Source organism: Tarenaya hassleriana, unplaced genomic scaffold (assembly GCF_000463585.1).
Source record: "Tarenaya hassleriana unplaced genomic scaffold, ASM46358v1 Cleome90, whole genome shotgun sequence".
NCBI lineage: Eukaryota > Viridiplantae > Streptophyta > Magnoliopsida > Brassicales > Cleomaceae > Tarenaya > Tarenaya hassleriana.
In genome coordinates, this window is record NW_010971390.1 from 391,931 (window position 1) to 406,914 (window position 14,984).

Below are 14,984 nucleotides of genomic sequence, written 5' to 3' on the forward strand. Positions count from 1 at the left end.
CTCAATTGTTCCCACATATTTCCGATGTGGGACTCTAACAATACCGCCCCCTTTAGACAGCGACGACCACGGCGCTGGCGGCTTCTCGGTCGCTGGCGGCTACGCACCCTTTGTGCTCCTCTCCCGACCGTTCCTCTCCCGCCGCGTCGTCTGCATGTCCGAGGATCGGTTGGCTCTGATACCAATTAATAAGGTTTAGGTCCTAACTCCACCACAAAAGCTAGCTTATTGGGGGAGGGTGCCCATGGTATTATATTGACTCAATTGTTCCCACATATTTCCGATGTGGGCTCTTGTATCCAGTTGGCGAGGAAAGTGCGACTGTGAAGTGGAGTGAATCGATGTGGCAGAGAGAGGAAAGAGAGAATGATCATGCGGGGTGAGGAAAGAGAGAAGAGCGACTGAGAGAGGAAAGAGAAACGTACCTGTACCCGATGGCCAAGGAGTGAGCGACAGAGGGCCGGAGGCTATGTGATGCAGGCGACGGACGAGCGACGAAGCGAGGTAAGGACCAGACTCGGAAGTAGAATTTCTGATACCTTAATCCAAGATTGGGGATTTATAAACAAAAATCTCCAATCTAAACACAAAGCCTTTAACCTCGCGCTCGTGGCTTGATGTCTCGTGGCCTCGTTTGCTTCCTCTTGACCTCCATTCTTTTGGCCGGGTACCCGTAGAACTCGGGTAATCTCCGGTTGAAACACAGATTCAAATCCAAACGTCGGGTATTCGCCCCGCTGGTGGATGTGGGCGAGTATCCAAAGTTACTGGTGCCCGAATCGTGGGTCGTGTGGTATTTGAGAACCCGTGCCCACCCCCTACTAGACTTTTTGTTTCATAAAAAACGAATTTCATAAATGAACACAGCACATACAGCTGACACCTGAGTGAATTGTAAATGGCAGAACGAGAACAGGACGTTGTGGAAGTTGGGGACGCTGCCGCCGGGGCTAATAACGTATTACTCGACGACGAAGCCGCTGGACAAGTCATGGCATGTGCTTGGGTTGGGTTACAACCCCAGCATCAGCATGGACGAGATCCGGAACGCTGCTGTCGTTCACTTCAACGGCAACTTGAAGCCTTGGCTTGACATCGCTATGAACCAGTTCCGTCCCCTCTGGACCAAACACGTCGACTACGACCTCGATTTCGTCCAGGCCTGCAACTTCGGTACCTGAAATCTTTCTTTACTTATTATTATTATTGGTTTATCATTTGAGCTCCAGAGGCATATATATATATATATATTGTGCGTAGAGGTAGTCATATTTTTAATTTGGCTGGTATTACCACGTCGGGATGTAAGCCCTTGGGTCTCCACCGGAACACAAGTGTGTTTAGATTTACTGGTCTTTTCTTTTCTTTTTTCGGTTACTTCCGTTTCAGTTAAAGCAGCAACTACTACCAAAAAAAGGACATGATTTTGGATTACTCAGCTCAGCGGGGTGAATTTAAGATTGTACAGGTAACTTGGAGGTGATGTGAGAGAGATTTGGACAAGTGTAAAATGGGTTCATCCGTCTCGATCCAACCACCACCCGTTTTGATCCAATCCAAATCAAAAATTGATCAGTCCAATCCAGTTTCAAACGCTCGCTAACCAAAATTTTAATTTTTAAAAATAAAATTTAAATATTATAAATATAATTAAAAATTAAAAATTTTAAACAAAATAAAGATTATAATTTTTATATAAAATATTTAAAAATATATATATAAAAAAAGATTACATCATGATAATCTCTTGAAATTCATGATATATATTAACTTTACTGCAGGTTTTTTGGGGGGTTTATTTAGGAAAATGAGATCATTTTTTAGTATGAACACCATCATGTATAAACACCCAAGTCAAACATAATAATTCAACGACCAACATTTTAAATACATCTGGCGAAAGGAAAATAGCCAGTCTTACATTCCAAAATCTAAGATTCAAAAAAGGGAATAAGGCTTAACCCTAAAACCACGAGCTCCAAATCAATCACGAATTAAACCAACCAAAAAAAAAAACGCCGCCAAGTCCCTCACGTCTCACCCCCACAAAATAACAAAAAAGGCGAAACTGATAGAACCAAAAAAAAAAAAAAGACAACAATATGAAGACTCGAGGGAATATTAAGATCTAAACTCTCTCTAAAACAATCAATCTATCTCTCCCCCCACCACCGGAAATAATCTTTAAAAGACTTACCAAAACCTCATGCCCTTTTTACGCAGTTGCAGTCACGGATTTAGTAACGTCGTGATCACGTTTTACACGCCCACCACCGCCACCGCCATTGTTAAACCTTTGAAACCTTTCATTCCCACCACGGTTTCCTCCCCTATTGTTTCCCCTGCTGCTGCTTAACTCATACCTCCCACCACCATTGTTATTGAACTCTCCTCCTCCTCTCCCCCCTCCATAGCTTCCCCTATTGCTTCTCTGTCCCATCCCTACTCCCCCACTTGCCGATCGTCCCCTCCCATTCCCTGCCCACATTCAAAAACACCCATTTCCATTCAAATTTCGAAAGAAAACAAAAAGACAGATTTCGGTTAAAAAAAAAAAAAAAGTAAAACTTGCCTCTTGAGGTGGATCGCTTCTCCTCAACAACTACTCTGTTCCCATTAAGCATGATTGGAGATGCCTGAGAGGAAGTATCGCAGCATCGATGAACAAAGACTTCGAAAGAAGTGTCCGTATACAGTTTGAAAGAGATTTGGTTGTTACCTCGAGTGCACTTTGCACGGAACTTGCGGATTCGAATTCCACGAAACCGAAACAGAAACCCTGTAGCACCAATCCTTGAAGAACAATAACTACCGAGTACCAACCGCATACATGCCTTTTTACGTAACTGTTTTAGTGATGGGAATGGAGTTCACCTTTTGGCTTCTCACTTGGATTCCATTGCTCCTAATTACTCCAAACCTCTTGAACTCGTTCTCAAGCAAGGCCGGTGTCGCATCAAGCGGTAGGCCCTTTACGTAGACGGATGGACCTATCGTCATGGAAATGTCAATGGACAGACAAAACAAATAATAAGCAAAGAAACATATTAAGTACCTTCAGCATCTTGATCATTTCCATTTGTTACATGATCTGGTTTCTCTGACAGTGGGGCTGGAGGAGGAGCAGGAGTGACTAGCTGTTCTTGCTTCTTCGGTTCCATCTTTGCCGGGGGTCTAGAAGGAGAAATTGGAGCAGCATTCTCTTTCATAACTTTCACCTATACATCAAGATTTAAGTACTCATCATCTAGCAGAAAGTCCAGACAGCCGCATCAGATTCATATAGCGAGCCAACCAACCAAATATTATGTTCCTTACAATGGATGCGTAAGATAGCTTTGGTACATCTTCAGCCTGAGAATCAGATTCCTCAACCTTCTGTAGATCGTTAGGAGCTTCATGAACTATCTCAGGCGCCGGGACTTCTTCCACAGTTGATACATGCTCATCCTCTATGTGAATGAACACCGCAGGCCCATTATTAACACCATTTGATAACACACCTTGCTGCTCGACGGCAAGATTACCTCCCAAATCTTTCTCTTGAGTGTCTTGAACAACAGATGGATCTAGGGGGCAATCAAGATCAGTAGTGATAGATTCATAACGGCTAGTTATAACCAAAATCCTGTTCCACAGCTTATCAAGGAAACAAAAATCTATTATCACATCGAGTACGGGATTCAACTTACCCTGGTCAGGGTTAAGAGGAGCTTGGATGTCATTCACAGATATCTGATATCCAAGTGACACAGAGGCCTCTTCAACATATCGAAACATATCATTCAATACAAAGTAGCCTTTCTCCTGTGGAGCAAGGAAGAAAGTTTGTGTAAACTTCCTCCTGATGTTGTCCTTTTCAGTTAGATACCCAGTCACCAGTACGAGAACCCCTCCACTGTGAGATTCTTGAGTGTCCACCGTTGTTATCTCCGCACCGATTACTCCATAACCAAGTGACAATATCTTCTTGTCAATATCCTGTTCGAAATATATGCATACTTAGGTACAGCGAGATCCCAAATCTCAAAAACTTTTTCTTCAGAGACAATTCAAGAAGTTGACAGTTGACACAAACACAAATTTTCTTCCCAAATGCTTTCCATGTTAACAAATATGACAGAAATGCTCGATTGTGTATTACTCGGGAGTTAAATCAACTTAAAGAACTTCAAAGGGTGAGCCAAAAAGGCAGAAGAGGAGATAATAAGCTCACTTGTAAGGTCGATGTGATGCCCATTATACCGTTCTCTTCAGGCCGGCCTAACTTGCTAATATCCTGATAAAACCTGTGAACATGCTCAGGGGATTGATGCAATATGTGATAATACTGATGAACAAATGCATTTCCGACCTACAAAGGAAGGAAGAAAAAAACACTTTTAATAAAATGACAGCCTGCATAAATCAACATAAAATAGCAAACACTTCATCTGCATTAATTTGTCTTATTTTCTGTAAAGAACGGATCATACAATATCAGGAGTGCAAGTTGCAGCTGGAACTTGTTGAGCCACTAGCGTCTCCATTGCCTACTGATCTCCTGCAAAACAGAATCCACCATCGATGAGGTTAGAACTCGGAACCAGTGATATTAATGTCGAGATTTTAACCACATGATCTATAAAGTAAGGCACATTGATCGAAGCATAGAAACCCTAACAAGAACCAAACAGCCCATTTTTATCAACTCTAAGTCTCGCAACAAAAACTTGAAATGAGGAAAAATTCCTCGATCTGGAAAAAAAATCAAAGAAAAACCTTCAGTTTCTGTAGAAAGCTCAACTGAACGACCAACTTTTCTTCCGGAAGCCATTTTCACCGGAAGAAAGAAGTCGAGGATCTATTTCGGCTTAAATCAACTTAAGACTCTGAAATTGAGAATGGAAAAACGAAAATGCAACGAAGATTCACAGAAATAGCGAAGAAACCAGCAGAAATCTGAACTGCATGGCACCGATCTAAAGTGCTACAACACTCTGGATTAACATAGTACGTATAAAACACAAAAACGACGAAAGGGACAATGGATGCAAAACCTCGAAGAGACTTAGGCGAGAAAACGACAAAGAGAGCGAAGCAGAGCTTACCTAGAATCTTCTCGAAGAAGAAGGCGATGAACCGAGAATCCGATCGGCGACTTTCCGGTTCTATCACTGCTGTTGTAGCTCGCTGTCTAGGGTTTTACAGATGAATTCCCGAACAGTCGCGGGAGTGAGAGCGAGAGCGAGTGCAAAAGCTAAAAGGCAAAGTTATCATTGTCCGTACGAGGCCCCTTCGTTTTTGTTCCTTTTCGCATGAGAAGTTATTTTGTTTTTTCATTTTATTTTTCTTTAGTCCTATATGCTAAAAACGAAACTTTATTATTTTATTAGACTAGATGTGGTCGAGACATGAAAATTGATTTGAAATTTAATAGGAAATATAATTTTATAGTAAAGATAAAAAAACTGAGGATTTGGTTAGACAATATTTTTTGATTTGTTGTTTATTTATGTATCAATAGCATATTTAAATAGGAAACACTTGTCAATCAAATATTAGAATTGCAAATAAAAAAAAATTTATTAGTAACTTAAAATAAATGTCAAAAACCGTACAAAAAATCACTTTCAAAAATATATATATTTTTTTTTGTAAAGATCAATACTAAAAAACTTTTTGTTTTTTTTTCTCTAGTTTATATATCAAAATCAACCGAATTGTAAATTAAGGAATTAATTAATGTGAAGAATAATTTTAGGGTTAATCAAACTAAGCCATGTAAACAAAAAATGGTTTTTTAACTTTTAAATTATCAAGGAAAAAAGATTTGACAGAAAACTAAGCAAGTCGCTAATTTTTTTTTTTCAACAGTTAGTTTGTGTTGCAGCTCATAACAAAGAGAAGAGAAAAACAACACTCATTGTTCATCTAAACCGGCATCTTCAGGACAAGCTGTCCTTCCATGGCACTGCAAAAATCATTCATAAAATCCACATCACAGAAAACAAAATCCGATATCGCAATGATCGGCTCATCGTTCGGGCAAAAAACCGATCTGTGTATGATCGGATTGCGTGAAACTTCTTCGAGAACGGTGAAAAAAGAGGCGAAGATGTTACCTTTTGACATAGTAGTAACAGAAGTCGGCGAGGATGAACGTCTGGACGACCTCGGATAACAGAGCGGCCGGAAACCAAAAGTAACCCGCCCCGATAAGCCATAGGTAGCGTCCTCTCGTCTCGTAGACCTGCATTCCGAAACACTAGTTTCAGCGACTCATTAGGGAGGGGTATGATCGGATATCCGAGATTTTCCGATTACTCGCTCTCGGATCATTTTGGATACCCGAGATCATTTTTGGCTACCATTAGATACCCAAATCCAAGTTTATATACAAATTTTCGTTTTTTTTTCAATATATAATATATATATATATATATATATATCATATATTAAGAATTGACTCAGATCATGTATTCAAAATTTTCGGACTATCCAAACCCAAACTCAAAATTTCAAGAGATTTCAGTAGTTCATGCATAATCTCCCTAAAATCTAGGGGCAAAAATGTCATTTTATGGTTCTTAAGTACCGGCGTTAATACCCGATCTTGGACCCGATTACCCTCATTCGAACCCGATTTCTGGGTTCTCCTCACTTTATAACCTGGTTTCAATCTCAAATAGTCATATAGTGTTCGGATACCTTACCCGTGGGTCGAGGGTCAGGTCCACAAAAATCGGATTTTATTCCCACCCCTACCCAACGTGTTTCGCGAACTAGACTGTTCAGTTTCAAAGACTAGGAAGAAGGAAGAACTTGCCCGGATAAGCCAATGAGCACATGCCAAGAACCTGGCGATCCCAAGGGCGAATACATAGTGAGCTGTGAATGGCTCTATCATCTGACACGGGATGAAAACATATGAGTAATAACACAACAATAAACCGATGATTGCTCAAGAACATAATGTTCGAACATATATGAAATACGATCAAAAGATACGAATTACACATGTTTTTGCCACGAGACAAGAATCTTTTGCTATGGTACCTTGGCATTTTGCATCAAACGAAGCTGAGGCAAAACAGAGACGGATTCTGAGTAAACGCAGAACGCCCACATGACACGAACGATGTAATGATACGGAGCAGTAGGATTGATAAGAAATGCGAGGATAGCAGATGGCACAACCTGAACGAATGGAAAAAAAATTCACTTGAACCCATTCGAAAGCAACGGTGAATCATCTCGGTTTCTCTTGGACGTGTTTTCGAATGAAACAGAGACATCATATTACCAGATAGTAGATGGGGAAATTGTCGAGCTCCTTGACGTAGGACGAGTTGAGCTTATACCGAATCATATAAATAACCCATAGAGTCGATACAAAGGTGGCGAAATCGAGAAATGTATGGATGTCTCCTTCCATGGTTAGACTGCACATCAACCTCACAGCAAGAAATATTGCAGTGACCTCTTGAGACTTCAAAGAAAGACCTACACAATGTTTCATCCAAAGCAATAACTTTTTAAGTAGTGAGGAAACACCCTTTTGGAAAATGCATTGCATCATATATATATATACATATATGTGTGTGTGTGTGTGTGTGCGCCTGTGTGTCTGAATTTTGCATGAAGAAATCCAAAGGAAGATCACTATTGAGCTTTGGGGTGAACAAAAGATCCAAACTTTTCATGCCCAAGAACATAATTTCATTCGTAATTTCATGATTTTGAGAGAATAAAACTCTTGAATCTCCATTATAACCTTCATAAACCCATCAGTACATTGAAAAACTTAGCATTCAACCTTAAGAACTCCATGATAAATCACATTACACTACACATGATGAATCAACAAACGATTTCCAACGGATCACTATCTCAATCACAAACCCACGAAATAAATTTCGAAAAAGATTTGAGAATCATGAAAAAGAAAAGGAGATGGTGTTACCGGAGCAGGTCTTTTGGCGGGTGAGTTTATAGATCAGAACAAAGATTCCGGCGGCGTGAATGGATTCGGAGGCGACGAAGAAGTGGTTGTGATTCTTCACTGTGAATCTCAGAGACACGACAAGGAGCAGAGACAGGATGATTCCTAGAGCTGTCTTAACCTTTTTCGACAACCTTTTCTGCCATGCGAAAAGCACGTTCACTGCTGATACTCCTCTTCTCTTCCCCATTGTCCTTCTTCTTCTCCTTCTTCTTCGATTTCTAGAGAGAGAAACGACGAAACCGACGGTGGTAAAAACCCCTCTCTCTCTCTCTCGCTCTCTCTGTCTATGTGTGCATGTGTCGGAGCATTTTTTGATGCGTTGCTGAGAGTGGAGATAGAGGAGGAGACGTTTGTAGACACGACGAGGGCATGCGATCATTGACGTGGCATCAATGGTCTCTGATATTTTTTATCCAATAATAGTCCGACACGTGTAAGAGATCTTTTTTGACTTTAGGTGCCTATTTATGGAAAAATAAATATCGGATTTGATTATTTTAAAAGCTTGTATTAATATTTAATGTCTTTTTTTTCCATTATTAATATTTAATGTCTAATATCATTATTTGGAAATATAAGAGTGCGGATATTCTGCCTTTTTTGCTAACAAAATGGGTATTTTTATCATAGAAATCCTATTTTATAATCCCCATCATCATCATCATCATCATCATCATCCTCATCATCATCAATATCAATCTCTTTTAAAAGATTTTTTACCCAAAAATAATAGAACAAGGTTTCCGAATTTATTTATTCATCTGTTATCTTATTTTGTGTAGTAATTTACCACACTTGAATGTGTGATCAGTTATTTAAAAAAAAAATATTCTACTATTTAATATATTACACAAACCTCCAAAATTCTTTTTTTGTTTGATTGTTTTTTTTTATTACTCTTAGTTTATTCTTAAATTTTCTTTTTTATTATTTTCCCGCACAAACCTAAAAAAACCTCCAACTATTACACTTACACCAAAAAATTCTTCTACTTCAAATTAATTATAAAAAACCATCAACTATTATTTTAGAGCAAAAAAAAATCATCAACTATATAAATTATTTAAAACTAATTTTCTATTTTAAATTTGTTATAAAGAACTATCAATGATTAATTTTAATAAAAAAAATTATTATCTATCTAAATTACTCAAAACATATAATGTTTTATATTTATTTTAAAAATTTATTAAATTTAGCTAGAAAACATATATAAATTATATAATCCTAAAGACACAATAAAAACATAATATTTATTTAAATTTATCACATTATAACATTTTAGTATTTCAATGGTTGCAAACTATTAATTTTATTTTTTATAACAACTAACTTTTTTTCATAGATTTCTATAATAATTTCAAAATCATCAACGATTTGAAGTTATAAAAAATATTTCATTCTAAATATAAAAATCTATAACAAATAAAATATACTCAATTTATAATATTATATATAAAAATTATAATATTTACATATTATTATATACTCAATTTTAAGTATAATATTTATATATTATTATAAATAGATTGATGTTTATAATATTTATATAAATATTAAATATTAAAATATTATATTTTTCTTGTACTTCTAGAATTATTTCTATATATTTTCTATTTAAATTTTATAGATTTGTATAATAAATGTAAACATTATTTTTTTTGAGTAATTTAGATAGATGATAATTGTTTTTATTAAAATTGATAGTTGATATTTTTTATAACAATTTTAAAGTGAGAAATTGATTTTAAATAATTTATATAGTTTATAGTCTTTTTTATTCAAAATTAATAGTTGATGGTTATTTATAAATAATTTTAAGTAGAAAATTTTTTTTGTAAGTGTGAAAATTAAAAGGTTATTTTTAGGTTTGTCGATTATTTTCCTTAGCGCATTAAACATCACGTCCATCCACACCACAGAGAACATTTCATGAACCGGAAATATAGCAAACGACCGGTTAATATAATCCGGTATAACTCCGGTTCAAGACCGAAACTTCAACCGCATAAAACATCACGCCACCCACCAGCACCACAAACAAGATATCATGAATCTAGAATACAACAAATGACCGGTTCAGATAACCTGGTACAGATCCGGTTCAAGACGGGGCATAACCGAAACTTCAACCGGTTCAACTTTAGGCAGAGCAAGACCAGGCCCTTCGGCCATGTCCAGTGGTTCATCCGAAACTCTCCGTAGCTCAAATCCCTGAAGCAACCGAGCAAGCACCAAGTAAACGACTCGTAGGCCGAGGTTCATGCCCGGACACGACCTCCGCCCCGAACTGAAGGGAATGTATTCGTAACCACTCTTGTCCCATCCCTTCGTCTCCTCCACCATAAACCTCTCTGGTCTGAAAACTTCAGGCTCTGGCCAAATCTTGGGATCCCGGTGAAGTTTCCATAAGTTTATGAGTAGACGGGTGCCTTTGGTTATACGGTATCCACCCACATAACAATCCTCGCTAGCTTCTCTGATCCCTGTTCATCAAGAATCATCAATAGCCATGATCGATGGCTAGCTACAAGTTTGAGATTTTTCGATTAGGGTTTCGGATCTGTTACCTGTAAGAGGAGCAGGTGGGTAAAGCCGGTGAGTTTCCTTGATGATAGCTTGTAAGAACTTGAGGTTTCTTACGTCGGATTCTTCGACCCATCTTCCTTTTCCGACGATAACGTCGATCTCATCTTGCGCGGTTTTCAAAACGCTCGGGTTGTTCAGTAATAAGGACACTGTCCATATCAGAGTGATGAATGTGCTGTCTGAACCTGTTACTGTAAGAATCTGCAACATATCACGAATGGTTAGATGCTGAATTCTTGTCTGCCACCACCTTCAGGCTGGTAAGCAAGGATGAACAATTAATTATCAATGAAAAAGAGCTATAATTTACCAAAATAGTTGCCTTGACAATGGTATCGCGGGTGTGGCCAGACATTACAACATCCTCGGGCAAGACATCGATCAGTAGATCCATGATAGTCTTGTCCTGGTCAAGACCCATCTCATCGTTTCCGTTTCCCGATCTTTTCTCGAGATGTTCTTGGAGCCACTTCGAGATCACCGCATCGAGCTCCTTTGCAGTGTTCTTCATGGAAGATACTTTAGCAAAATCTAACCATTCTAGCCATGGAATCGCATCCCCCACCATGAAAATACCAGCCAAGTGCTCCGCCTGCTTTATCGCTTTCTTATACCGCCATTCCTCACATTCCACTTCCCCATACTCGATCCTCTTCCCGACCAATTTCTTAAGGATCGAGTTAAACGTCATGAACTCCAATAACGTGTCCATCCCGACCACGGAGCTGCCTCTCTCCATAGTAGTAGTGTACAAGTGTTTGATAAACGCGTTCACTTCGGATAAACGGACGTGGCCGAGCATCTCTATCCGATGATTGGAGAAGAGATGGATGGTGGTGATCTTCCGCAGCTCACGCCAGTAGTCTCCATAGGGCGCTAGAGCGAGGATCGCGTTGTTATATCCGACATAACGGCCCAAGGATATGTTCGGTCTGTTGGCTAAAACCTGGTCACTAGCCGTGAAACATTCTCTAGCGGTTTCCGAATCGCTCACGACCACCAATCTGTAGGTCCCTATCTTAAGAGAGAAGATAGGGCCGAGCTTATCGGACATGGCGGCAAACTTCTTAAAGACGAGATCTTTACCGCGAAGAAGATGGAGATGGCCGATCAAGGGCAAAGCTCCCGAAGGTTCCGGCATGCCCGAGTCGCCACCTTCACATTTCCTTCTTCTTTCTTCCGATTTCCGGACAGAAGCATAACCAACGATCAGAAACACCGAGGCGAAGAACAAAGAAAGAGCTGCAGAGAAAGAAAAATTCATTACGAAGGAATTAAAAGCCGTGAGAGAAGTGGGCAATAGCTATGTACTTGTTATATAGAGGAGTCAAGCCTCATTTTATCACTAATTAAACAGTCGGTCCAAAAATAATAATAAGTCTTACTTATTGTTGTGGAGAGTATTGCCTTGAATATCCACGTCACGCCATCTCCAAGTATCTATGGCCTTTGACGTGAAAACGACAGATGCGAACGTCGTTTTTCATATGCAATGGACCTAATTAAGGATTCGACCTGTCTACTCGACCTCTGCCACAAGTTTTGTTGAATAAAATTTGTTTTCGAGATATTGTTTTATTTTCAAGGATCAAATTTAATTTTGGATGGACGTATTAGACCAAAATAATAAAATTAATTTGTCGTCTACTCTTTATATGATTGTATATAAATAATATAAATTTGAGATTAAAACGATAATCTAGATGGGTATGGTAAAATATTTAGATATCATGATAAAAAAAAAACAGATAAAATTATAGAGAGCTGTAAATAATAAGTACGTTCTTTGAATTTCTTGTCGTAATTTTTTTTAAAAAAATTTAAGGTTGTTTGGTAAAGAGGAGAGAGCTGTCATGTAAGAGGATTCTTTAGTCAAATAACAAAGTATTGGTAGGGAGAGAGAAGACAAGCCTAAACATGACATTGAAATATCATTTTCCTCTCCCCAATGACACCCTTTCTCTCCGCTTAAAATCGGTGCGGCTTCCATTAGACCCGACCGATTTGGTTCATCATAACCGGATAGTCAAACCGATTCTGATCGAACAAGGTGTAACTATAATCGAACCGAATCCAATATAAAAATTTAATAGTAATGATAAATTTAGATCCGAAAAAAACCAAACTCTAGTGGAATAAAAATCAATCGAAAAAATGAAAAATAAATATTTTTATCAATAAAACCGAATCGAAACCAAGCTAAATCCAACATAAACATCGAATGGTTATCATCGAAGCCAAATAGAATGCGGTCAATGAGAATCCCTCAAACAATTGAATTAATCAACTGAAAGGGATGATGATGTCGCTCTCTATGTCATGGTCAACGACTGACGTGAAACATGACAACTTTGAATCAGAAAGAAGGAAAGAAAAAAAACAGTAGGAGAAACCTGACTCTCTCGCTCCCCAGGTGGGTCTCATGAAATATTATTTTTAATTAAAAAAAAATGGAGAAAACGTGATTAATTTGCAAAAGGATTTATGGATTTTGCTTTGGTCCGTAAGTTGGGGGAAGAGTGGGTGGTTTGGTTGATCAAAAGGAATTTCAAAAACACAAGTTTCTTTCAACATCACTAATTAAGAAAGGAAAAAAAAAGCGAGCCCTTCGGGATCCGGTGAATTGGTTTTGAGAGCTCAAGATTTTACAAGGGGTTGCGGGTTCAACACCACTCTATCAAGATTTTACAAGAGGTCGCGGGTTCAACACCGCTTCTATGCGAGTTTGTCATTTTTACGTGTTCCATGTATTTGAAGGGTTGTACTTAAATTTTTACCGTTATAAAAAAAATGAAAAATGGAATGAATGGGATTATAACCTGATTTCCTTTTAGCTTAGATTTTTTTTTTTGATAATCCGTAAGTTCACCGGACCCCCTTCCCAACCAGGAATCGAACCGCCAACCTCTGAGTACTTTGCATCCATCTGTTGACCACTCGCCCAGCTGGGTCTTTTAGCTTAGATTCATCTGTCAAAAAAGGGTTCATATCTAACAAAACCCTAATCTTTCAAGTTCTCTGGCAAAGCGACCATGATCGGACACAAACCCAAGACTGAAGCATTAAGAGGACAGAAGTGAAACTGAAAAAAAAAACACAAAATGAAACGTTAATTAGGTTTTTCTTTTGATGTGCGACAAAGGTGATGGTTATGAAACCTTTGGTGGGGTCCAACAATATAATATTTTTTTATATAATAAAGATAATCAATTCAGATTTCTGGTTTCGTTTGATTATATTCGAGTTTGGTTATTTCGATTATAGAAAAATTATAATCATTCTATTTTTATATAAACTTTGATTCGATTCGATTTTTTGTTGTAAAAAACTCATTTTTTTCAAAAAAATTATCGGTTTTTTTGGCTATTTTTTTTAATTGGTTCAGTTCGATTTCAATTTTTTTGTTTAGAGAAATCATAACCGTTCGATATTTTTATCGAATTCGATTATGTTATAATTATGTCTTATTCGATTGGACTATTTGGTTAATAACTAAAATGGTTATCTCTAATTTTATGCATATTTTCCAAAATCCATATAATCCGTTAAAATTAATTACCATAAGAAAAATCATGGCCCTTTTTCCTTGCAATCTAATACATTTTTTTCCTCTTCTTTTGTTTTTGGTTGCATTTTAATACCTAAAATTACTTATATATATAAGGGCTGAAACGAAGATCCTCCACGTTCTGATTAGATGACACAATCACATATCCGATTCTCATATTCGTACTAACCTTACAAAAATTTTATTTTTATTTTTCAAAACTCAACGGGGTTAAAAATATTAACGATTGATTCTAACATTTTTAACTTTATCACGTCGACTGCCACATCATTAAATATTTTTTAAATAAATTATAAATAAAATTTAAATAGAATAATAATAAATCAAAAAAAATTATAATATATATATTTTATACACATATACATGCATACATAATACATATATATGTATAGATGTGTATGCAAGTATATGTATATATTACAAATATTTCTTTAATATTTTATTACTCCATCCGTTTTAAAATATTTGTTATTTTAAATTGTTTCACATTTTTTAAGAAAATGGATTAAAAGTCACATAAACCCTTATTTGATGATAAAAACAATGTAATCATTAATAATGTATTGGAATTTTGTAGGGATAAAATTGGAAACTATTATAAAAAAATGTCTTGAAAATATAAAACTACAAATATTTTAAAACATAGAAAATAACCTAAAACTACAAATATTTTGAAACGTAAGGAGTATTTTTTAGATATTTCCTGACTTAACTGAACTGATGGGAACTAGCTGATGCAGCAAGCAGTTCCAACAAGGATGAAGGACCATAAGTACATTCATGGCCTCTTGAAGAGAGACAAGAACCGGGAAATGAATGCATATGGTCGAGCCATGAGAG

At 37.3% G+C, this 14,984-nt stretch overlaps 4 protein-coding genes across 6 annotated transcripts in view; 1 reads left to right on the forward strand and 3 right to left on the reverse strand.

The window, feature by feature from the left end:
- LOC104804628 (putative G3BP-like protein) overlaps nt 1-5,380 on the reverse strand; it is a 14,135-nt gene extending 8,755 nt beyond the window's left edge. The window contains exons 1-10 of one of the 3 annotated variants that reach the window (XM_010528958.1): nt 5,091-5,380; nt 4,476-4,543; nt 4,217-4,354; nt 3,693-3,981; nt 3,319-3,569; nt 3,056-3,218; nt 2,875-2,990; nt 2,720-2,779; nt 2,573-2,636; nt 2,204-2,478 (exon numbers count right to left, since the gene is read on the reverse strand). In XM_010528958.1, coding sequence (XP_010527260.1) covers nt 2,216-2,478; nt 2,573-2,636; nt 2,720-2,779; nt 2,875-2,990; nt 3,056-3,218; nt 3,319-3,569; nt 3,693-3,981; nt 4,217-4,354; nt 4,476-4,529 — 1,398 coding nt within the window. In that variant the 5' untranslated portion in view covers nt 4,530-4,543; nt 5,091-5,380 and the 3' untranslated portion in view covers nt 2,204-2,215. Of the gene's footprint in view, nt 1-1,840; nt 2,479-2,572; nt 2,637-2,719; nt 2,780-2,874; nt 2,991-3,055; nt 3,219-3,318; nt 3,570-3,692; nt 3,982-4,216; nt 4,355-4,475; nt 4,544-5,090 lie in introns of those variants that run through there. The other 2 variants (XM_010528959.2, XM_010528957.2) reach the window with 2 other exon arrangements.
- On the forward strand, nt 313-1,434 carry LOC104804629 (galacturonosyltransferase 8-like). The gene is made up of 2 exons (XM_010528960.2): nt 313-504; nt 906-1,434. Exons 1-2 carry the CDS (start codon nt 475-477, stop codon nt 1,179-1,181), a joined length of 306 nt encoding a protein of 101 aa, XP_010527262.1. The 5' UTR covers nt 313-474; the 3' UTR covers nt 1,182-1,434.
- Nucleotides 5,381-5,775: 395 nt separating the features above from the next.
- Nucleotides 5,776-8,312, reverse strand: LOC104804631 (putative ER lumen protein-retaining receptor C28H8.4). The gene is made up of 6 exons (XM_010528962.2): nt 7,946-8,312; nt 7,286-7,485; nt 7,039-7,179; nt 6,809-6,889; nt 6,105-6,232; nt 5,776-5,953 (listed from the first exon to the last, which is right to left on the reverse strand). The coding sequence occupies exons 1-6, from the start codon at nt 8,172-8,174 to the stop codon at nt 5,914-5,916; spliced, it is 819 nt and encodes a 272-aa protein (XP_010527264.1). The 5' UTR covers nt 8,175-8,312; the 3' UTR covers nt 5,776-5,913.
- A 1,552-nt stretch (nt 8,313-9,864) lies between these two features.
- On the reverse strand, nt 9,865-11,865 carry LOC109115973 (cytochrome P450 82G1-like). Its single transcript, XM_010528963.2, has 3 exons — nt 10,887-11,865; nt 10,558-10,777; nt 9,865-10,473 (listed from the first exon to the last, which is right to left on the reverse strand). The coding sequence occupies exons 1-3, from the start codon at nt 11,838-11,840 to the stop codon at nt 10,067-10,069; spliced, it is 1,581 nt and encodes a 526-aa protein (XP_010527265.1). The 5' UTR covers nt 11,841-11,865; the 3' UTR covers nt 9,865-10,066.
- Between the last annotated feature and the right edge of the window lie 3,119 nt (nt 11,866-14,984).